Below are 23,658 nucleotides of genomic sequence, written 5' to 3'. Positions count from 1 at the left end.
TGTGCCCACTGAGCATTATCATGCTGTTTTGTGCAATTAATGCTGAATGATAATTATGAAATTCCTCAGTGCTCTCATGGCTAATTTCTCGAGCAATGCTTTATTCGGTTAATGTGTTTTACTCAACCACAGATGGCAACTGAAAGATGAGAAGAGAACACCATACGTTTGGTTTTTGCTTTCAATTTTGTTTTATTTTGTCAAAGTTCTCAGGTCACAGATGTTCTTTGCCTGGTGAAAAGACACAAAAGAAGCTTCAGGCAAATCAGCAAAAAATCCTCAAATGTAACTGATGGCCACTTTTAATTCGACCTCTAAGGGTTACCCCAGTGTCTCAAGAAAGTTCCACACCCCTGAGTTATCATATTTCACTTTAACCCTGGTAATTTCTCATGGTTTCTTCATCTGCATTCCAAGATTTAAAAACTTAAACACAAGATTATTTAATGTCATAGAATAAGACAGAAAATGCAATATTATACGAAATTTCCTTTAGTCTAGTGAAAGGCAGACAAAGATTTGCTATCAGCAGAAATTGCCCTTACAGGCAAATGATAGTCCGCTCAGGGTGCTGAATGTCCATGGCTTCATTTGTAGTGTTCCTGCAGCCACACAACCTTCAGTCCAAACCATCAGCGAGCCATGCACACCTCTGACACAATCATTAAGCCTCCAACGGCCTCTCACATAGCAGTTCCGATACCTGGTACCACTTCAGCCATTCTCCAGCAGTCCACAGCCTGGTGTGAGTCCTTTAACCAGCGTTACCAGCAGGCCACATCCTACAGGTACCTCGCCTCGAGTAACCAACAGCCCTCCTCCAGTGTGTTCTTCAGCCTCAGAGCCCCTCACTGAACCACTGCCAAGGTCACCGTCCCATGGGTCATCTTCTCTGCTTCTCCTCTCAAATGGGGGGGTAGTCTCCATTTTCTGGTGCCCTGCACTAGCCCTCAGTTTCCTTGAAATCAGAAACCCCTCGTGGCTGCTGCCGATCATAGGTGCCAGCATCTTATAGCACAGATCCCGTGGTCACGGAATTTTAAAATAAACCAACACCGGCTCCTTTAAGAGGCCATTTAAAGACTGGACAGAGTCGATGGCATTGGACTGGGTGGCTGGACCGCGTGGGGGAGCACCATGACTCCACTCCTCACTCTATTTTTCATCTTTATCAAATTAGCTATATTATTCATTTTCAATTAAAAAAAAATTTAGACATACAGCATGGTTACAGGCCATTTCGAGTCCATGCTGCCCAATTTACACCCAATTAATCTACACCCCCGGGATGCTTCGAACGGTGGGAGGAAACCAAAAGCCCTGAGGAAAACCCATGGTGAGAACGTGGAAAACCCATGGTGAGAACGTGCAAACTCCTTGCACAGGGTTTGAACCCCAGTCCCGGTCACTGGTGCCGTAAAGGCGTTGCACTTACCACTATACCATCCATGCCGCCCATTCTTTCTCATATTTTTTTTTTGCAGGGTATGGATCTAATGGACTGAAAAAGACCTACCAATTTAAATCTCCTTTGAAATCCTCTGAAATTTTTCTGACAACTTCACCTCATCTTTCCTGAAATCAGAATGGTAAAAATAGGGCAATAGAGAAATAGCATGCCCTCAACAAGAGGGCCAGTAATCAACCTATCACAACTTTAAGTGGCAACTGCTAGTAGCAATCTATTCAACCCAGATGTCAATTGTAAAAGATGTGAAGCAAGTCTGATAATGACTCTTTGCAAGCCTTTAGTGCATTTCTGCCCATTCTGCTTGTACAATCATAGGTTTGGTTCCTTAAAAACACAATACCCATTTTAGTCACTTCCTTAAGAACCTCCAACAGAACTATACTGAAGAACAGGAAAGAAGATTCCAACAAGCATATTTTTTTTCTCTTATTTATGTTATCTTACGTGAAGTGAAAGAAAACAAGGTTTTTACTAACTTAAATATGCTGTGGCCCCAAGGGGGCCGGGTGGCCCCTGTTGAAAGTGGCTGAACTAAACTATCCAAGGTCAATTCTGGGAGCTGCTGTGATCTGGTTGGTTGCGTCCTATGGCAGAGTGAAGATACTGAGAAATGAACTGACGGCTGGTACACATGGCCTGATCAGGTGTGTGCGATCTCTTTTACATTAAGTAACTTATGTATTCTGTGTTGGTTATTGACTTGCCTCTCCAAATCAGATTATGGGGTTAAGTCCTAATACACAACTATAATCGCAACCAGCAGTGCTGATAAGTACTGAGTGAGTACTGAGTGGCATCCCCATCCCTTGCTGAAATGTTACACTGGGATGGAACAGCAGGTGGGTTCTTCCAGTCACCTGGCCAGTATGAATCCAGCCAACAGCCTACTAATACGTTTCCTTGTCCCTTACTGTTTGTGTGACTTCCCTAAACTCAAAGGACGACAATCTCCCAAAAGTAACCATGAAATCTTCTGGGTATATCCTGAGTTTATTTGAGATCAAAGATGCGAGAGGGTGCCAAGGGTAACTGAGGACTTCCTGATCATGTCAGAGGTTTAGATCTGGAGCTGAGGTTGCCAATGGTTTAGGCCAGTGGTTCTCAAACTACCCCCATAAACTCGCATTAAGTATTCCTATGCCATAGGTGATCTGTGATTAGTAAGGGATTGCTTAAGGTGGTATGTGAGTGGAAATAAAAAAGTTTGAAAACCACTGTTTTAATAATACCTAATTGACACATTACATACACAGTTTCATAACTCCAAAGGAAATGGGCCATTGACAATTTTTCTCAAGCAAAATATTTCAGTAACAATTGGGTCAAGAGCAATTCTCAACCTTCCCTTCCCAGTCATATATCACCTTATATAATCTACCAATCACAGAGCATTTATGGCATAGGGATTGCTTAAAGTTGAATGTGAATTTAGGGGACAGTTTGAAAACCACTGGTTTAGACTAAAGTCTCTCTCTCTCTCTGACAGTAAGGGGTATCAGAGAGTAAGGCAATTACTGCTAAAGGTGAACCTTTGTCTGCTTTACAGTGGACTAAAGGAAATTTTGTGTAATATTACATTTTCTGTTTTATTACATGACGATAAGATAATAGTGAGTCTTGTGAAAGAGTCCATATTTGTTTTCTCTTCCTCTTTATGGGCTGTTGCAGTGTACAAAGGCATCAACAGGCTCACACATTGCTGTTTGCAATCACTGAACATCAAAAATAATTTAATGACTATGATAGGCTTAGAATGTCTTGAAGTTGTGAAGGGTGTTCTGTGCATGCAAGTTACTTCTCTATCTGTTCATCCAGTATTTCAGTAATCCAGCCAAAAATTGTAAGGGAAACCAAAGGAATAATAAAGTCTCACACCTTCTAATATAGAATTCTGTTCCAGCCTTTGATTGAATATAAAATGACAGATGAAAAAGATTTTCAAAAAGGTCTTGAAACTATTTACGTCTGCACAATTGGATATTCAGGGATGGATCTAATTAATAAACTGAATACTGTAAGATCCATCCTATCTGGAATTCAAGCAAGGGGCAGGCAGCATCAAGCAACCAGCAAAAAAAATCATGGAAAATAAATAGGTTAAAAAACAAAGTTTAAAACTGGCGCCCCCTTGTGGTTAGTTTGCCAACATGCAATCTCAAGCAAATGACAAATACACTTAATCTGCATCTACCAATCCTCATAGGTGCCGGATACTGTTTTTTTTAAAACTGTAATTGTATTAAAAAATGCATGACACAATCTTAAGAAGTAAACAGAACAGATTTGGAACTAGTTAGTTTTGATGAAAGTTCATTGATCTGAAATGTTAGTTTTGTTTTTCTCTAAGGAGTTGCTGACTGAATAGTTACTGCATTTCCTTTTCATTTCATATTCCCAGCATCTGCAGTATTCTGTTCTTGAACAATCATATTAAAGTTGTGAAATAAACAGGAGGACCACTACATATTAATAACTTTGTAGTGGAGAGAGTAGAGATCACCAGGTTCCTCAGAGTCCACTTAACTAGAGACCTATCGTGGACACACATCTCCTCACTTGCCAGAAAGGCGTAAGAGCGACTGCACTTCCCGAGAAGACTGAAGCAGGCAAGATTACCGGCCACCATCGTCAAACCTCGACAGGAGCTCCATCGAGAGTGTCCTGGCCGGCTGCATTACAGTGTGGTATGGTGGCTGCAGAGAATTGAATTGGAGATCAATCCACAGGATAATAAAGAGTGACAGAGAGGATCGTTGGTGACTCCCTCCCCTCTATCGACATGATCTACTGTCTGAAGAGGGCATGCAAAATGCATCTGCACCCTGCACACAGCATCTGTCAACTACTCCCATTGAAAAAGAGATACAAGCGTATCAAAGCCAGCACGACCAGGCTTAGAAACAGCTTTTTCCCCGCAGGCAATGTGAATGCTGAACAACTAAAGGAACTGCTCACACTAATCTTCTGAGTCTCTCATATTTATGAAATGATACTTATTTATTTTTTTATGTATACATTTGTCCTGTGTAAGTATTGTTTGTGTGTGTGCCTGTAAAGAAGAGAGAATGCTATTTTGTCAGGTCATACGTGTGCAATCAGATGATAATAAACATGAACTCAAATTAAAACAGCAACACTAATCAGGAAAGAATGTGAGTGCATACAGGAAGAATGATGCATTCAAAATCAGTGGAATTGGAAGGACATTCTGTGCAGTCAGGTTTATAACCTCATTATACACACTCTGCACAAAGATTAGCGTATACAGAGCCGTTGTCATACCCACACTCCTGTTCGGCTCCGAATCATGGGTCCTCTACCGGCATCATCTACGGCTCCTAGAACGCTTCCACCAGTGTTGTCTCCGCTCCATCCTCAACATTCATTGGAGTGACTTCATCCCTAACATTGAAGTACTCGAGATGGCAGAGGCCAACAGCATCGAATCCACGCTGCTGAAGATTCAACTGCGCTGGGTAGGTCACGTCTCCAGAATGGAGGACCATCGCCTTCCCAAGATCGTGTTATATGGCGAGCTCTCCACTGGCCACCGAGACAGAGGTGCACCAAAGAGGTACAAGAACTGCCTAAAGAAATCTCTTGGTGCCTGCCACATTGACCACCGCCAGTGGGCTGATATTGCCTCCAACCGTGCATCTTGGCGCCTCACAGTTCGGCGGCAGCAACCTCCTTGGAAGAAGACTGCAGAGCCCACCTCACTGACAAAAGACAAAGGAGGAAAAACCCAACACCCAACCCCAACCCACCAATTTTCCCTTGCAACCGCTGCAACCGTGTCTGCCTGTCCCGCATCGGACTTGTCAGCCACAAACGAGCCTGCAGCTGACGTGGACATTACCCCTCCATAAATCTTCATCCGCGAAGCCAAGCCAAAGAAGACACACTCTGCAGGGAACATTTTCCACACAGTAATACACAGAATTATGCTTACATACAAAATATTTCTCAATTCTTTCTGAAGAGTGAAAATGCTGTATGATATCAAAAGGACACAATGATAATTTAAATGAACCTGTTATTTCTCCTCCAAAATAATCAGAATCCCAGAAGTATGGAAATTGTGATCATTTCAAAGCAAGATATTGCAATTTTAAACATTTTAATGGTGTCTGTCTATCTCAGTCCAATAAATGGAAGGAGATGATTAAAAAAAGGTGATCTTCCATCCCAAATTCTTCCTCAAATTTCATACTTATCTAGATAAATTTCATCTTCTGTCTGATCCATGACAACCTTCTGTAATTATTCACTAAAGCTGGCCAGAATACAACTATTTGTCCATTGGAAAACATATTTAAAATTGATTAAAGAAAAACAGAATGTACAAAGATTTGGTGAACAACTCCATGTTTCAGACCCATACAAAATAATAATTACCTGGAGCTAAAAAATGTAAACGAGTTTTGACTCAAACTGAATATGACAGTATGCTTTTGGGAACAAGATTTGCATCACACCCCACCAAAACAATCCTGACAGTCTCTATAGCAACGCTATGGAAATGTGGCTTGCCTCTCTCCTGGACCACAACATGTAGCTCACCAAAAGCCACTTCTCACTCTTATTCTCCTTTTGATTTAACAGAAATGTAACTGCAGCCACAGTTCACTAAATAACGAGTTTATTCTGACCTAAAAGGATATTCACGAGGGTATCTCAGTCAAGGAAATTGAATGCAAGAGGGATATGTCACAGAAACATGCAATGTGCCATTCTGTATATTTCAGTCTCCTCCACAGAGTACAACAAACTACAGAGGCTAATTGGAAATGACGGACAACTAATAAATTCTGGTCCAATTACTTTCTGCAGTAAAATACTGCTTTAAGAGAAGTTCTCAAAGATGCTTTTGTTTTAGAACTCTACACTTCTTTCTAACAGAACCAACACCTCATACCACCCATCCCCATCCCACATATTTTTTAAAAGACAGATTTCCCATCAGCTCTTGATGAAGAGACATGGTGGCAAGGTTTCCTGTTTCTGTGCGGTGTGGGAACTTCAACCCACAGTATTTTTTAAACCATGACTCTGTAAAGAAGCAGCAGCAAGTATTTACATAGGGTGAATGAGTAAAATCAAAGCACGACCAAAGTAGAGCCCAGCATCATTGTGGGTGATAAAAGCAAACGAATTAGTCACACATCCCTTAGACAAACTCCCACACCCACCATGCATTTTTTTTAATGCATATATATTTCACCAAAAATGGTGACCAAATTCACTCCATGTAAGGATGTTACATATTCGTCACTAAAATGGGCACAGACATAAAAGTTGCTTCTTGTTGGATAACCTAGACAAGGGTGTAATAGCACTGGAGCAAATACAGCGTTAGGAACACCATTAGGACAGGGCTCTTTTCCTTGGAAGAAAGCCTGAGGAGAGGGACATCTACAAGAGGTGGTGTCTTAACAAAGCAGCCTCTATCCTCAAGGATCCCCACCACCCAGGTCATGCCCTCTTCACTCTGCTACCATCGGAAGGAGGTACAGGAGCCTGAAGACAAGCACTCAGCTGCACAAGAAAAACTTCTTCCCCTCTGCCATCAGATTTCTGAATGATCAATGAACCACAGACACTTCCTTACTTTGTAGTTTTATTTGACTATTTTTATTTATTTTGTAAGGTGGTTTATATCAATGTTTGCACTGTGACACTGCCGCAAATCAGTGGATTTTGTGACATCTTCATGACAAATTCTGATCTTGATTCAGATTCTGATGTTAGAATGACAGACAAAGTCAGCAGGGAGAGTCGTAATCTGGACGTCATTGCCTGAAGGGGTGGTGAAAGCAGAAATCCCTACCCTATTCAAAATGTATCTGACGAGTGACTTAAGAACCATAACCTGCAGGGCTCTGCGGCAAAATTGGGAAATACGACCAACCGTGGGTCTGTTTTTTGTGGCCATGTACATCATGGCCAAATGGCTTCCAACTATGTCATAAATTTCTAGGATTCCAGCATGGAACTTGTTCAAAGGAATGTTAAAAGTTTCACTCAGATCTGCCTCCAAAGAAATCTTTGGGTAAAGTTTCCATCATTCACAACACCATGCATGAACTATGGGGAAACTTAGTTCAGTGACATTAGCAGGAATTAACCCAGATTTTCCCTGTGGCATCAATAATGCCATCTCGTTTCCAGGTTTCTTGTAATCTTTTCAGCCAGAAAAGCCATCTAAGCACATGCCCATACATCCATATTTCAATATGGTGGTGGTTCAAGTGCCTTGCTGCTTGACGTGGCCAATCACGTCTCTCCATCCATCATGGTTTCTGACCCTCCGAATTGTAGTTGTTGCTTCCCCAGTTTATAATCATGATGTTAATCCAACTATCATTTTCATTCTGTCTGGCTCAGCTTCTTTTTCCTTCCAGCTTACCAATTGTAACTAAATGTTCTAATGTATCCCTTCAAATGATGTGTCCAAAGAATTTTGATTGCTGCTTTCTGATTCTTTTATGTAAATTTTTGTTTACTGTAGAACTTCTTCGTTTGTTATCCTGTCTGTGTATGATATGCATGGCATTCTTCTGAGAGACCACATCTCTGCTGCATTGGTTCTTTTATCCATTACATATATGATGGTCCAAGACTTGCATTCAGACATCAATGTAGGAAGAACATAGTAGCTGAGAGTTTTAAGATGGATTTCTTGTTCGTTAGAGCATTTCTCATGAGAAACATCCTAATTTCAATGTGACAAACTTTTTTTTTAAACTTTATTTAAAATTTTATGACATGAATAAAATAAAAATTACATTTAAAGAAATAATAAAAAATAAGATAATAAAAATTAGAATACTACATCATTAAACTACACAAATTAACCCCCCCAATAATTATAACACAACATTAATCATCTAATTTAAAATTAATCCAACCTTCCCCCCAAAATAAAGAGTGAAGAATTAATTAACAATGTTGTAAATAAAATAGAAAAAACCCCACTTACGAAAAAAAAGGATAAAACTTAACAACAAAAAAAATTACTAACAAAAAAAATATCAATACTAAAATAATACCCTTAAACATATATTTAAATCAAACATAATTCATGTATTTAACAAATGAAATCCACTTTAAAACTAAATTCAAATATTAAAATCATATATCAACCACATATCTGTTATACAAAAAATCATAATTAATAATACATACAGAATTTCCATTAATACCAAGTTTCCTTTATAATTCATCGAGAGAACAAAAACATCCCTTAGAAAAACAATCAGATAAACTTTTTATTCCCTTCCCCTCCCCTTATATAAAAAAAGAAAAAAAAAGAAAAAAAGTTCAAACTCTTATAAAATTCTCCATATTCTTCATTTATAACATCTTCAAAATTCTCTATCAAAATTAACTTAATTTTATTAAACTCTTCTCCCTCAATGTATTTGTACTTAATTTTCTTCTTCTTCTTATCACCTTTCCCCTCATCTTCCTCTTCATCTAATTCAACATCCTCAATTTTTGACGTATTATCTTTGTGACATCATCCTCTCAAAAAAGAAAAAAAAGAAAAAAAAAACCCCAAAAAAAGAGAAAAAAAAGGAGAGAAAAACCTCCTAATTCCCTCTCAATTACAATCAAAACAAAAAGAGTTAAAAAAAAATATTTATTTAAAAAAAATAATAAAAAAAAACCTTCACTTCTTAACCCAAAAATTAAAAAGAAAAAAAAACAGGTCGGAGGTCACAACTACCTCCTCCTGTTTAAACCGCCCAAAGCGGTAACTCCCTCAAAATATTGGGTGTGAGATAACTCACAGGTAGCTGATGACTTCTGGAAACTAGTGCCCACCCAGTTCCCTCTCCCAACTCCCATTTCATTAAACTATCATCATTATTTAAACTATTTAAACTCTTTTCAAAAAAAAAGATAAAAGATTTATTTTTTTTAAATCAACGTTACCACTTCGATCACCATTGCTTCAATTTCTTTTAAAAATCTGGATACCACCTTACATCTCTACTCTCTTTGGAGACCTTGAAGGACTACATCGTTCCTGAAACTGCATGATTGGTAGAGACTAAGCAAAGTCCATAACCTCTTTAGGATTGTCAAAGAATTTTGGCTAATTTCCATCCTAAAAAATCTTCAGTACCGCAGAATACCTGAATGTTGCCCTATGTCTTTTTTTCCACAACCGTTCTTTCACAGAATTAAATTCGCGTCGTAATAGCATAGTATTAAATCTCCATCTTGAAGCTTTCTGAACATCTTGTGAACTCAAATATTCTAATTGAATGATCCGAAACCAATCCAGCCTGATACTCCACAGATGTAGCCCTATCCTGCAAATGTGCTGATATTAAAAAATAATCAATTCTAGAAAAAGAATTATGTCGCGAGGAATAAAAAGAAAAATCTTTCTCTGTAGGATTAACTCTTCGCCAAATATCAATTAAATTCAAATCTGCCATCATATTAATCACTTGGATTGCCATCTTAGACTTCTTAATTACTCTTGAGTATTTATCCAATAAAGGCTCCAACACCACATTCAAATCTCCCCCAACATCACATTAGAGTTCGATTGTCCAAGTAATAAAGACATATCCACAACAAAAGCTGTATCCTCAACATTAGGAGTATAAACATCAAGCAAAGTCCATGCCTCATTAAAGATTGTACAATTTAATTTTAATAATCTTCCACCATTTTTCTCTTCACTCTGTAACTAAAATGGTAGATTCTTATGTACCAAAATTGCCACACCTTTTGCCTTAGAATTAAACGAAGAATAAAAAACGTGTCCAACCCATTCACGTTTGAGTTTCAAATGTTCCTTATCTATTAAATGAGTTTCCTTTGCCATTGCGACCACCGTTTCTTCCATTTCTTCCAGAAATCAAATTCCCTTCTTGCAGCTCTGCCCTCTTTGGAGACCGTGGAGGACTACCTCGTTCCTGGAATTGCGTAATTGGTAAAGACTGAGCAAAATCCATAGCTTCTTTAGGATTATCAAAGAATTTTGGTTGATATCCATCCTGAAAAATCTTCAGTACCGCAGGGTATCTAAATGTTGCCTTATATCCTTTTTTCCACAATAATTCTTTCACAGAATTAAATTCACGTCGTTGAAACATAATTTCCTGACTCAAATCCGGATAGAAGAAAAAAACACGATTACTCTGAACCATCAAAGAAGATCTGTTTTGCTGTGCATTTCTAATAGCCATACGTAAAATAGTCTCTCCCTCACAGTAATTTAAACAGCGAACCAGAACAGGTCTTGGATTCTGTCCTGAAAAAGGTCTCCTTCTCAAAGCTCTATGAGCCCTTTCCAATATTAAACCTTCAGAAAACTTATCTTGTCCCAACACTTGTGGAATCCATTCAGTGAAAAATTTTCTTGGATCTGGCCCTTCTATGCCTTCTGGCAAGCCGACAATTTTCACATTATTCAGTCTGGATTGGTTCTCCAAATAATCAACCTTTTTTGCTAAATTTTTATTCTGAATCTGTAACGTTTCAATTGTTTTATTCACATCTTGCAATTGATCTTGTACATCAGATAATCCTTGATCACACATCTCAAGTCTTTCAATAGTTTCAACTTTAAAAGCTCCATAATCAGCCATCTGTTGAGTACTGACATCCACCAATGCATTAATCTTAGAAGTAAAATTATTCATAGAATCACCTAAATGCATCATTGAAGAAAATATCTTATGTTCAAGACTCTTGAAAAGTTTATCAACATCAGTAGATCCAGACATGGTGGGATCCTGCTGTTCTTGTGGAATCAGAGGACCTTCTATCCCTTCTTTTAATTTAGTAGCTTTTCTTGCAGTTTGACTCCATGTAAGAGCCCCTGCCACAGACCCCCCAGAAGTATCAGGAGGCCGATGATCAGGGTTATCTTTGATCCAAACCTCCTTTAAAAGCTTCGTTACATCAGTATCTGGAAGATCTGATATAACTGGTGGTATAGCAGTCAAATAACAACTCTTTAACTCTCCAACTGGTGGCGCCCCAGCTAATTCAGCAGTCAAAGTCTCAGTAGACGTTGTTTGAAATACTGGCATCCGGCCAGTCCTTTGTTCTAAAGGCAGCTGAAAACGACCTTCAGAAAGACTTACGGAATCAGAACGGAGCTCCAAGGCCGAATTCTTCGCTTGTTTTCCTGGATCCATTTCACGCTGAGTCGTGGCTTTTTGTAAACAAGCAGGCTCAGATAATTCCAGAAAATATAATTTTTTAACAATCTGTTGATGTTTCCTTTTACTTTTTTTTAACAAATGTACCATTAGGTATTAATTCAACATCTCATACTATTTATAAACTTTTTTAAAAAGTTTTAACGGGCACTTAAAGACAAAACAATAAGTTAGAGTCAGGAGAGGACTGGAAGGCACGTCTGTTCCTTACGCCATCTTGCCACGCCCCCCTGACAAACTCTTTTTAAAAATCCATTCCAAGATTATAGTGCTATTTACAGCATCACGGGTTCAATCTGACGTTGTCTGCAAGGAGTTTGTACATTCACCCTGAGTTTCCTCCAGGTACTCCGGTTTCCTCCCACCCTCCAAAAATGTACACGGTTCATAGGTTAAATTGGTGCATTTGGGCAGCAGAGTCTCGTGGGCCAGAAGGACCTGTTACTGTGCTGTATGTCTAAGTTTAAATTAAATTAAAAATTAAATTAAATTCAAAATCTGCACGTCCTGCTTGTGCATGGCGATCCTGGAGATGACAATACAGCAATTAAGCAAGAACTAGAAATGTAATCCAGTAGGGAGTTGATCTAAACTTCCAGTTCTCCACATTACTTTAAATCATTAATTATAATTTTGCTCTATAACATCAATCACTTTCCATTTAAGCACCTTAAGCTTGAAAGATATGGATTTCAGTTTTAAATTAGGGTTTCAACAAATAATCCGAATTCACCCACCACTAATTAAGAACCTAAAACCAAAAGGAAGTGGAATTTGAATCAAACACTCTAGCAATAATGAGTTTTTCATTGGGTCGTGGCCTCATTCTTGAATTCAACTCCATCTTGCAGATTGAAGGGCATCCGGATCGAACTGAGATGCGGAGGAATTTCTTCAAGCAGAGGCTGGTAAATCTGTGGAATTTGTTGCCACAGGTAGTTGTGGAGGCCAGGTCATTGGGTGTAAAGGCAGAGGTTGATAGGTTCTTGATTTGCCAGGGCATCAAAAGGTAATGGAGAGAAGACCGGGTGGTGGGGCTAAATGGGAAAATGGATCAGCTCATGATTGAATGGAGGGGCAGACTCGGTGGGCTGAACAGCCTATTTCTATTCCTGTGTCTTATGGTCTTGCTGCTTGATTTAATTTTCCACTGAATCCAATGCATTCAAAAATGTATCTGATGCAGGTGGGAATAGACTGTATCACTCTGCAAAATGAAATTATCTCAATCCCAACTAGCTGACCCCTTATTCTGATCATATCCACATGGATGATACCCAACTGAGGAAAGCAAAAACCTCTCAACATCTACCCTGTTAAGCCTCAATATTTAATTGAGATCACCGCTTATCCATCTAAACTCATGGGAGCATGGGTCCATACAGCTCAATCTCACCTCATCCCAGAATTGTCATCTTTTGACAGGCAATTTAAAAAAGATCAGGAAAAAGATTTTTACAGTGCTATTTATCAAAGAACAAGGAATTCTCCTCTGATTTTGGTTAATAATCTTATCCACCAAAAACACTAAAAATAGATTCAGAAGTCCTTCATTCACAGTGCTTTGAGGATTTTTCACACCCTCAAAATAGTAACTTCTTTACCTAAATTGCAAGAATAATTCTTTGGAACATCTGAAAATGTAACACACATGCATTTTTCCTTTGACTCCACTATCATCACTCAGTCTGTTCTCTCAAATGTAAAGTGCCTTCATTAGACCATGAATTTGCAGAAATGCAAGGGACTGAATGGAAACTCAGTTATTTCTACATTTGAGAGGATGCAGAAAAGATCCACAAGTATGTTGCAAGGACTGGGGGTCTGAGCTACAAGGAGAGACTGGATAGGCTGGGACTGTATTCCTTGGTATTCAGACCTGAAGAAATGTTTCAGTTGATGGTTACAGTCTTTTTCCCAAGGTAGGGGATCTAAAACAAGAGTTCAAGGTGAGAATGGGAAAATTAAATTATGAAGCATATTTTTTTTCAATTTGGTCAATTAAAGATCAACACTCAGCAAAACCACCTGGAGGCTGGAGTTCAGGTTTCGCAAATCTTCTGGCTACACACAGATCTCCACGTCTTTCAGAGAGGAGGTTAATAGGACTTTCTCCAATTACCTATCCAACATTCAGAGATGTGAGAACCAGAGTGGGGTGGGGGGGGTCAGAAAATATGTATCAGGGCAACTCGGGTTGCACAAAAATCAAACCTCAACCTCTCCAGTTACTGCCACAGAAGGTGTTGAGATGAAGGTTCTTCGTATACTGTTTAAACCAAGGTCACCTTTCTCTAGATTATGTTCAGTGTGCTTCCGGAATACTGAAATTCCACAACACTGCCCTTTATGCATAAAAATAAATTGACACCAAGCAGGAACAGGAATCCCAAAACATTCTTCTTTAGATGCTAAGATTACACTTTATCCTTATTTGAGTGTAAGATTTCATGTCATTCATCCAAAGTCCATGAAGTTAAGCCTCTTAATTTTATTCATGGGTACATTGGAATAATGTTATACCCAACTAATACCTGCAATTCTTATAATAACCCAAGATTTCCCAAACTCCACTGGTGCTAATATCTGACAAATCTACTTTCCCACTGTCCATTTTTTTTTTAAAGTTTTCCACCATCTTCTGGTCTGCTCCAATGTTTCAAGAGGATTTTCACATAATTTAATGATTTCTGCAGATTTCTATAGAGGTATGGTGGAAAGAGTGCTGACTGGTTGCATCATGGTCTAGTTTCAAGCCCTGCAAAAGATAGTGGACACAGCCCAGGAAATCACAGGCAAAACCCTTCCCATCATTGAGAACAGGGAACTCTGCTGTCATAGAGCAGCAGCAATCATCAAGGATCCTCACCACCCAACACACGCTCAGTTCTCACTGCTGCCATCAGGAAAGGATATAGGTACCACAAGACTCGCCCCACCAGGTTCAGGAACAGCTGCTCCCCCTCCACCATCAGACTCCTCAACAACAAACTCAATCAGGGACTCGTTCAAGGACTCTTACTTGTGCATTTTATTGTTTTTTTCCCCTCGGTATCGCAGTTTGCTTACATTTCTTTATTGTGTACATTGTGCATGGTTTTAATTTTGCTCTATCAACAAGTGGTGATTCTGCCTCGACTGCAGGAAAAAGAATCTCAGGGTTGTATATGATGTCAAAAAATTTGAAATCTGAAAACTTTATAATCTCCTTGATAAGGATCATAATATCTTTGCACTGAAACTTCTATTAGGTATGCAGAGTTTAATACAAATTTGCAGAAAATATGTCTTTAACATATCCTCATAAGGAGTGACTTATTTTCCAAAGGTTATGTTTACAGAATAGTTGCAAAGATGGGTCTAGTGTCAGCTTGAAGTATTTATTTCTCTGCAAACATGGAAGTTATTTTCTGGTAACTAAGCTTTATGGACAAACTAAAGAGAGTATGCATAGAAAATATGTTCAATGACACTGGCGTTGGTGAATAGCTGAAGAAAAATAAACAAAATCAATACAAATGCAAGCCATCTTGCAAATTAACTTCAAAGAAATGCATTTTAGATTTAAGGCTTGATGCCCAAGGATGAAAATAAAGATAGTATACTATTATGAATGCATTTAGGTAAAAGTTGGATATGAACTGGGGTTCAGAACATTCATTATATTGATAAAGAATCAATGACGGGAGCTCAAAGGTTGCATTTAATGTGTTTTCTTGCAAATGATACTGAATGTTTCCCCATAGCGATTTTAATTTGTTTCAGATTTCAGGTATTTTTTTGTTTTTCTTGTCAAGGTTTGAAAACGACATAAAAAATAGCAGGAGGTGTAGACCATCCAGCTTTTCAACCCAATTCTAAGATTCATTCTTCTTTTTTCAACACTATCTCATTTTCCTTGATTCCAGTGATATCCAGCAATATTCAGAAAGATCTCACCACTTTACTTGGGTGCCTCCCGTTATGAGAACCACTCACCACAAGCAGCAATAAGCAATGAACTAGACAGTGTTTAATTTTAAAATACTTTTTATTTCTAACTCTTAAACTATCCTTAACACTAAATCTATCCCCAGCTATGTCCAGGTGTACTAGAGTGTGTGTGTGTGTGTGAGCGAGAGAGAGAGAGTGAGTGTGAGCAAATTCAGTGTGGAAGTGTAGGCCTTTGAAATTTCATGCCCAGAATTAATGTTGAACTGGTGGGAAGACTGGAGTTGTCGCTGCTACAGACTCATGAATTCTCCTTGCGTTGCCTTTGAAGAAATGTCCATCCACATGAGCTGCGATCATAACACTCCTTTTGTAGGTGAGACTTGGAACCGGACGGCCTCCATGAAGCTTCCAAGACCCTGGCCCCCACTGCTAGTCACAATCAAAATGAAGCACTTTGCTTCCCAAAAGACCCTTCTGGCATAGGTCAATCTACCAAAAAGGCCCAGTCATTCACAGAGCATCCTTTGCTCTGAATTCCACAGAATGGTTGGCCACAAGAGCTGCTTCATAAAGCTGTTTTCTCTTCAGCAGCCAGAATGGTTCTCCCTTTCCAAATATCTAGAATCTGGAACAGACTGTGACAAGCCTTCCCTCAGTTCTTCCAAGGTATTGAATTGTCGCTGGCCTGTTAATTATGTTGTGATGGTGCTTGTGAGAAATGTTAATTGTGACCATTCAGTTCCTCCTATCTATACTATCCCTTACAGTGATAATCCCATTTTACTGAAACGGGAGCTCGTAATACTGCCTACATTTTGCTTTGATGAAGGGCTCAAGCCCAAAACATTGGTTACGTATCTTTATCTTTGCTATATAAAATACACTCATCTGCTGAGTTTTTCGTTCAATCATGGTATCTGCAGACTTTCATGTTTTACTCTTATCTTCTGATCTGTGTTTTGAGTAAACACACCACCCAGGTTTGCCTAGCCCTGACCCACTGTCCAACATGTGAAATTCTGAATCTTATACTGACCATGATCTGTACAATTCCTCTCACTTCTTCCATCCATTCTTAATGTTGAAGCTGACTTTTGCATCATGTTCACTGTCCCATCTTGTATCCCACCTACATTATCCTAATTTATTTGTTCGAATCATTTGTTTAACATAATGGGATTTAGTGTTCCTTCTGTGCCTCTAAATTAGAATTACAATAGAACTAGCCAAAATTTAACTTCAAGGAATTAACTAGATTACCAAAAATAGCACCGAATCATTTAAACTTGATCTTTGATTAAACTCTTAGTTTATCACTCTGCTCACATTTGAGCATTTTTGGCAACTTCTTCTCTTGTAGGTTGCACCTGAAGGAAATACAAGAAATACTCTTAACCCTTTGCATTGTGAAAGGTATAACTCAGAGCCACCTGCCTCACCATCTGCTGGCAACACCACTGCCAACAAAAACTCCTGCTTTCAACCTCTTGCCAACATTTCACTTTCAATCAGCATAACCTACGTCAACTCAGGCAAGACTGTCCAGAAGAACATGTGACATCGCGCGTGGACTTTGCAGCTTGGATTGCTAATGTAATTGAAACAAGGTCAGTTCAATAATGCTTTTTCAGGGCCTGTGACACAGATTCTGTCACCCAGTAAAACAGGCAGTTCAAGCAGCTGAAATGCACATATTCCAATTCATTAGAAAACAAACTGGTTACAGTATAAACCTGGTTGGAAAATGATTTTCAATGAATTCAGTGAGCAAATTTTTGATCCAGGATTTTTTTTTAATTCCTCAAATATACTGACATGTTTTATGAAAAGGACAAAGAAATATGGGAAACATGGGGAAAAGGAAAAAAAAATTTATCTGAAGTAACACAAATCTTTGGTGAAGAGGGGAGCAAATATTCAGCCAGTGGAGTGCCTTGGTCATGCTTTGCTCGTAGCAGTTGTTTGAATAAAGTTGTGTTTGAATGAAATTATGAGCTGGTTGATGCCGTTCGCTGTTGAGGTAACTCTCTTAAAGTGACTTCCTTATCCAACAGATCATTATTCAAATAACTAATAACCAAAGCTAAAACAACTGATCAGTTTGTAATAAATAAAAGCAGAAAATGCTGGAACTACTCAGCAAGTCAGGGAGTATCTGAGGAAATGTTTTCTCCAATTTATTTCTTAAATTCAGATTTCCATGATGGGAAATGTTTTTTTGCTTCTTATTAATAACCTGATTTCCAATAGCCTGTACAATTCATAGGCCACAGTGGGGCAACTTGCACTCATTCAACAGTTGTGCGCATACTCTTCCAAATAATAAGGAATAATGAATTGTCTGGAATGATTTTAAAACAGCCTCATCATTCATAAAGATTTAGGTAACATAAAAATCTGTGTGAATGTCATTCAAGATTTCCTGACAATATTCAGATACATTAATTAATTTTACATTGTTTTCACCATGGAATTGGCCATTGTGAGCATAATATTAAACATCTACAGCTGGGAAACTCCACCAGGGATGAAGAATATCTTCTTTGAAGAGACCATTGAACTGCACTGCATGGAATGCTGAGAGTAAGCTTACTGAGATTCAAGTTCAAGTTTATTTATCATTCCATTTTTCTTTTTTTCACTGTTACAAATATATCTAAATCTATCAATGCCAACTATAATCACGATGTATGCAAGGAGAAATTTACTCTATTTGTGCAAAAGAAGGCATCTGTGAAGGCAAATGCAAGAGCTACTGGATTCAATCTCATCAAATGATGTGAGTGATAAACTTGAAAGACAATAACATATGAAATATAATCAACATTTGAAATAAGACAGCTGGACTCTGATTTTCCTGAATTCCTAATCCTAAATATTTAAGTAGCTGCATAATGAACATTAATCTACAAAATTAGCATGCAAACAAACATGTATGTGAATAAGAAAGAGAAAGATTGCAAAACAAAACCTGAATAGCACAATACATTCCTTACCATGAATAATATTTTCAGCCATCACATTTACTTGGACCTCTACAGAGTGCTTTGACGTGTAGGTTATCTCAGCACTAACATGAGCAACTTCCCCAATGGACATGGGGGAGAGGAAGTCTGTTCGCTCCACACGAGCCAGCACAGCCACACAGCAATCCTGTAAAACAGCACAGACAATACTTGTGTGAATCAATCACGCACTCAGCACCACAGCTGAAGACGAATCACAAACGGCAATGAGGAAGCATACAGCATGGACATAGATCAGCTCGTTGAATGGTGTTATGACATCAGCTTTTCCCTCAATGTTATCAAAACCAAGGAGATGATTGTGGACCACGAAGAAGACTGGGGAACATGACACAATCCTCATTGAGAGCTCAGTAGAGGAGAGGGTCAAGAACTTCAAATTCCTGGGAATTTGATCCGAGGATCTGTCCTGGAGCCTCCACATTGATGCAATCACAAAGGCGGCTATGCCAGTGACTGTACCTTGTGAGGTGTCTGAGGAGATTCGGTATGTCACCGAAAACTCTCGAGTGCTTCCAGTGTCTCTAGACCTGCGAGAATCTCCTCTGAATTGTATTAAAGAACTTGGTTTAAACGTGTGTTAGACGGCATCCCTCTGTGGAATCCTTAAAATTTATTTTCTCATTCTTTTATTTTATAGAACTATATTGTATCTTTTATGTATATATTAATAATTTTGAAGGTGGGAATTCAGATGGGAGGCTCTGGGGGGGTGGAATATGTACCGACATGTATGTACTTTCCAGTTTGTATTTTTTTATGCAATTTGTATTATTACATTAATCTTTCACAACAACATGTATGAAGAAAATTTTTAAAATATTTCAAATAAAAACTTCTTCAGGTGTACCATGGAGGACATTCTGGCTGGTTGCATCATTGCCTGGTACGGAGGTGCCAACTCTCAAGACAAGAGTAAACTCCAGAGGGTTGTTAACTCGGCCTGCCACCTCACAGGCACCAGAATTCACTCTATTAGGACATCTACATGAGGCGATGTCTTAAAAAAGTAGCCTCTATCCTCAAAGACCCCCACCACCCAGGCCATGCCCTCTTCACTCTGCTACCATCGGGGAAAAGGTACAGGAGACTAAAGACGAGCACTCAGCGGCACAAGGACAGCTTTTTCCCCCACTGCCATCAGATTCCTGAGTAATCAATGAACCAAAGACACTGCCTTAGTTTTTTTATTTAGGGTAATGTTACAAGATGGTTATAATATGCAAGTTAACACTATGATGTTGCCAAAAAACCCAGAATTTCATAACAGCAAGTCCTGATTCTGATGGTCATCTTACCCAACTGTATTTACTCCTCCTTTTACTTTAGGAATCAAAATTATTCTAAATTCTGTAAATTACCAGTCAGTCATGAACTAATCCAGCACTAATTTACGATGAACCTTCAGAGAGCTCCAATAGCAGCAAACGCCATTTTAACAGTCAGGTAAACCAGCTACCGCAGCATCATTGCAAACATCACAGAGTAAAATGTACGCGCAAAGCTCACCCCAGAACTGGAGGATGGAATCCATGCTGAGATTTCCATGAGCTGTCCTAGCTTCCAGACCTGATATTAAACCCAAGGCACTATTTATCACACGAGTCGAACAAAATAAATCCTTAGCCACCTTTCAGTGAATTGTCCATGCCAACATTCTTGCTCTTTTATTTAATGCATTGTTTGTAGGACCTCACTGTACATAAATCGGTTCTTGTCATATTATGTTAAACATTAGGTGTAATTGGATGGGCAAGGGCTCGTGGGCCAAAAGGGCCTATCACGGTGCTGCCTGTCTAATTTTTTTTAGTTAAAATTTAACACTGAGAATTAGAATCCACCTCTGATCTGACCTGTGATAAGCAGCTTGTGGTCAATAGTATCATGACCTTGCACCTGAATTCCATACCTAAATCTCCTTTTCACTCATCTCTTTTGAGCCTCTTCTTAAAATTCAACCCCCCACCCCCCCCACCACCCCTTACTTGAGCTTCTGGTCACCTGCCCTAGTTACTCCACTTTTGCTCAGTCTCAAAATTAGTCTTATTACATTCCTTTTTTTTTTAAACTTTATTTAAAATGTTATGACATGAATAAAATAAAAATTACATTTAAAGAAATAATAAAAAAGATAATAAAAATTAGAATACTACATCATTAAACTACACAAATTAACCCCCCCAATAATTATAACACAACATTAATCATCTAATTTAAAATTTGTCCAACCCTCCCCCCAAAATAAAGAGTGAAGAATTAATTAACAATGTTGTAAATAAATAGAAAAAAATCCACTTACAAAAAAAGGATAAAACTTAACAACAAAAAAATTACTAATAACAAAAAAAATCAATACTAAAATAATACCCTTAAACATTATTTAAAAACATAATACATGTATTTAACAAATGAAATCCACTTTAAAACTAAGTTCAAATATTAAAATCAACCACATATCTGTTATACAAAAAAATCATAATTAATAATACATAAATACAGAATTTCCATTAATACCAAGTTTCCTTTATAATTCATCGAGAGAACAAAAACATCCCTTAGAAAAACAATCAGATAAACTTTTTATTCCCTTCCCCTCCCCTTATATAAAAAAAGAAAAAAAAGTTCAAACTCTTTTCCCTCAATGTATTTGTACTTAATTTTCTTCTTTTTCTTCTTATCCCCTTTCCCCTCATCTTCCTCTTCATCTAATTCAACATCCTCAATTTTTGACTTATTATCTTCTGTGACATCATCTTCTCAAAAAAGAAAGAAAAAAGAGAGAAAAAAAACCCCAAAAAAAGAGAAAAAAAAGGAGAGAAAAAAACCCTAATTCCCTCTCAATTACAATCAGAAAACAAAAAGAGTTAAAAAAAATTATTTATTTAAAAAAATAATAAAAAAAACCTTCACTTCTTAACCCAAAAATTAAAAAGAAAAAAAAAAAGGTCGGAGGTCACAATTACCTCCTCCTGTTTAAACCGCCCAAAGTGGTAACTCCCCCAAAATATTGGGTGTGAGATAACTCACAGGTAGCTGATGACTTCTGGAAACTAGTGCCCACCCAGTTCCCTCTCCCAACTCCCATTTCATTAAACTATCATCATTATTTAAACTATTTAAACTCTTCTCAAAAAAAAATAAAAGATTTATTTTTTTTTAAATCAACGTTACCACTTCGGTCACCATTGCTTCCATTTCTTTTAAAAATCTGGATACCACCTTACATCTCTACTCTCTTTGGAGACCTTGAAGGACTACATCGTTCCTGAAACTGCATGATTGGTAGAGACTGAGCAAAGTCCATAACCTCTTTAGGATTGTCAAAGAACTTTGGCTAATTTCCATCCTAAAAAATCTTCAGTACCGCAGAATACCTGAATGTTGCCTTATGTCTTTTTTTCACGTAAAATTGTCTCTCTGTCACAATAGTTTAAACAACGGATCAAAACAGATCTTGGATTCTGTCCTGAAAAATATTTTCTTCTTAAAACTCAATAAGCACGTTCCAGTATTAAACCTTCAGGGAATTTATCCTGTCCTAACACTCGTGGAATCCATTCAGTAAAAAATTTTCTTGGATCTGGTCCTTCTATGCCTTCTGGCAAACCAACAATTTTCACGTTGTTCCGTCTAGATTGATTCTCCAAATAATCAACCTTTTTTGCTAAATTTTTATTTTGGATCTGCAATGTTTCAATTATTCTATTTTCATCTTGCAGTTGATCCTGTGCATCGACTAAACCTTGATCACACATTTCAAATCTTTCAATGGTTTCAAGCTTAAAAGCTCCATTAATGACTTCCGCCATCGCATTAATCTTGGAAATAAACAGGTTCACAAAATTAGCTAAGTGACTCGATACAGAATATATCTTATCTTCAAGATCCTTAACAGACATTTCAACAGAAGTAGATTCAGGCATAATGGGGTCTTGCTGTTCCTTAGAGACCACAGGATCTTCTGTCCCTTCCCTTAATTTAGTATCTTTTCTAGCAGTTTGACTTCGTATAAAAATCCCTCTCAAAGTCCCCCCCAGCAATGCCAGGAGACTGAAGATCAGAGTTATCTTTAAGCCAAATCTCTTTAATCATCTTCACTGAATCGATGTCTGGAAAAACCGTTGTAATTGAAGATGCATTTTGCAGCGCCACCACTGTAGCAGTCGAATGACAGCTCTTTAACTCTCCAGCTGGTGGTGCCCCAGCTGATTCAACTGTCAAAGACTGAGTAACAGCACTCACAGTGGCCGTTGTATGAAATACTGGCACCCGTCCAACTCCTTGGTCCGAAAGCTGTTGAATGCGACCTTCAAAGAGCCTCACCGGCTTAAAACAGAGCTTCAATGCCGAACTCTGTACGTCCTCCTCTGGATCCATTCTACGCTGAGTCCTGGCTTCTTGTAAACAAGTAGGCTCAGACAATTTCGGAAAATGTAGTTTTTTAACAGTCTGTTGATGTTTTCTTTTACCCCTTTTTTGCATATAAACCATTAGGCACTAATCCAACACCTCTTATTATTTATAAACTTTTAAAAGAACTTTAACGGGCACTTAAAGACAAAACAATAAATCAGAGTCAGGAGAGGTCTGGAAGGCACGTCTGTTCCCTACGCCATCTTGCCACGTCCCCCTTATTACATTCCTAAAAAGTATTCTACAACAAGCTCTTACAATGTTAAAGTGCTACTTAAATGCAAGTTGTTGCCTCATTGGAATTTCCTTACAGCAAGGATCAGTAAGTAATTTCCCCATATTTGTAGTGCGTAAACATGATCTGTTACATGCTGACCAGAAATGTAAACTCACATAATTCAACCTACAGGTCTGCATCAAGGATTAAACAGCTGATATGGTGGTGTAAGGAAGAACATGGTCACCTGCAATGTCAATAAAGCAACCCCTTACATAGCAGCAACTTGATGAGCAAAATAGACTCCTATCCCCAAAATATCTAGAATTCTGATGTGAAGCAACAGTTAGACTATAGAATAACATACATTCCCCTCTACTACAATTAACAGAGCCCTTGACTCCA

General features: G+C 38.3%; 1 protein-coding gene across 13 annotated transcripts in view; it reads right to left on the bottom strand.

Moving 5' to 3' along the window:
* The window catches only part of acot7 (acyl-CoA thioesterase 7), a 199,935-nt gene that overhangs the window by 148,729 nt on the left and 27,548 nt on the right, over positions 1–23,658 (bottom strand). For all 13 annotated transcript variants that reach the window (XR_011351686.1, XR_011351687.1, XR_011351689.1 and 10 more), the window contains one exon: positions 18,594–18,750. Coding sequence is in view for 7 of the 13 variants with exons in the window: in XM_069918506.1 (XP_069774607.1) it covers positions 18,594–18,750 (157 nt within the window). In the remaining 6 variants the exon portion in view is untranslated. The remainder of the gene's footprint in view (positions 1–18,593; positions 18,751–23,658) is intronic.

Source organism: Narcine bancroftii, chromosome 2 (genome assembly GCF_036971445.1).
Source record: "Narcine bancroftii isolate sNarBan1 chromosome 2, sNarBan1.hap1, whole genome shotgun sequence".
Lineage (NCBI taxonomy): Eukaryota > Metazoa > Chordata > Chondrichthyes > Torpediniformes > Narcinidae > Narcine > Narcine bancroftii.
This window is presented reverse-complemented; position numbering and strand designations above follow the sequence as displayed.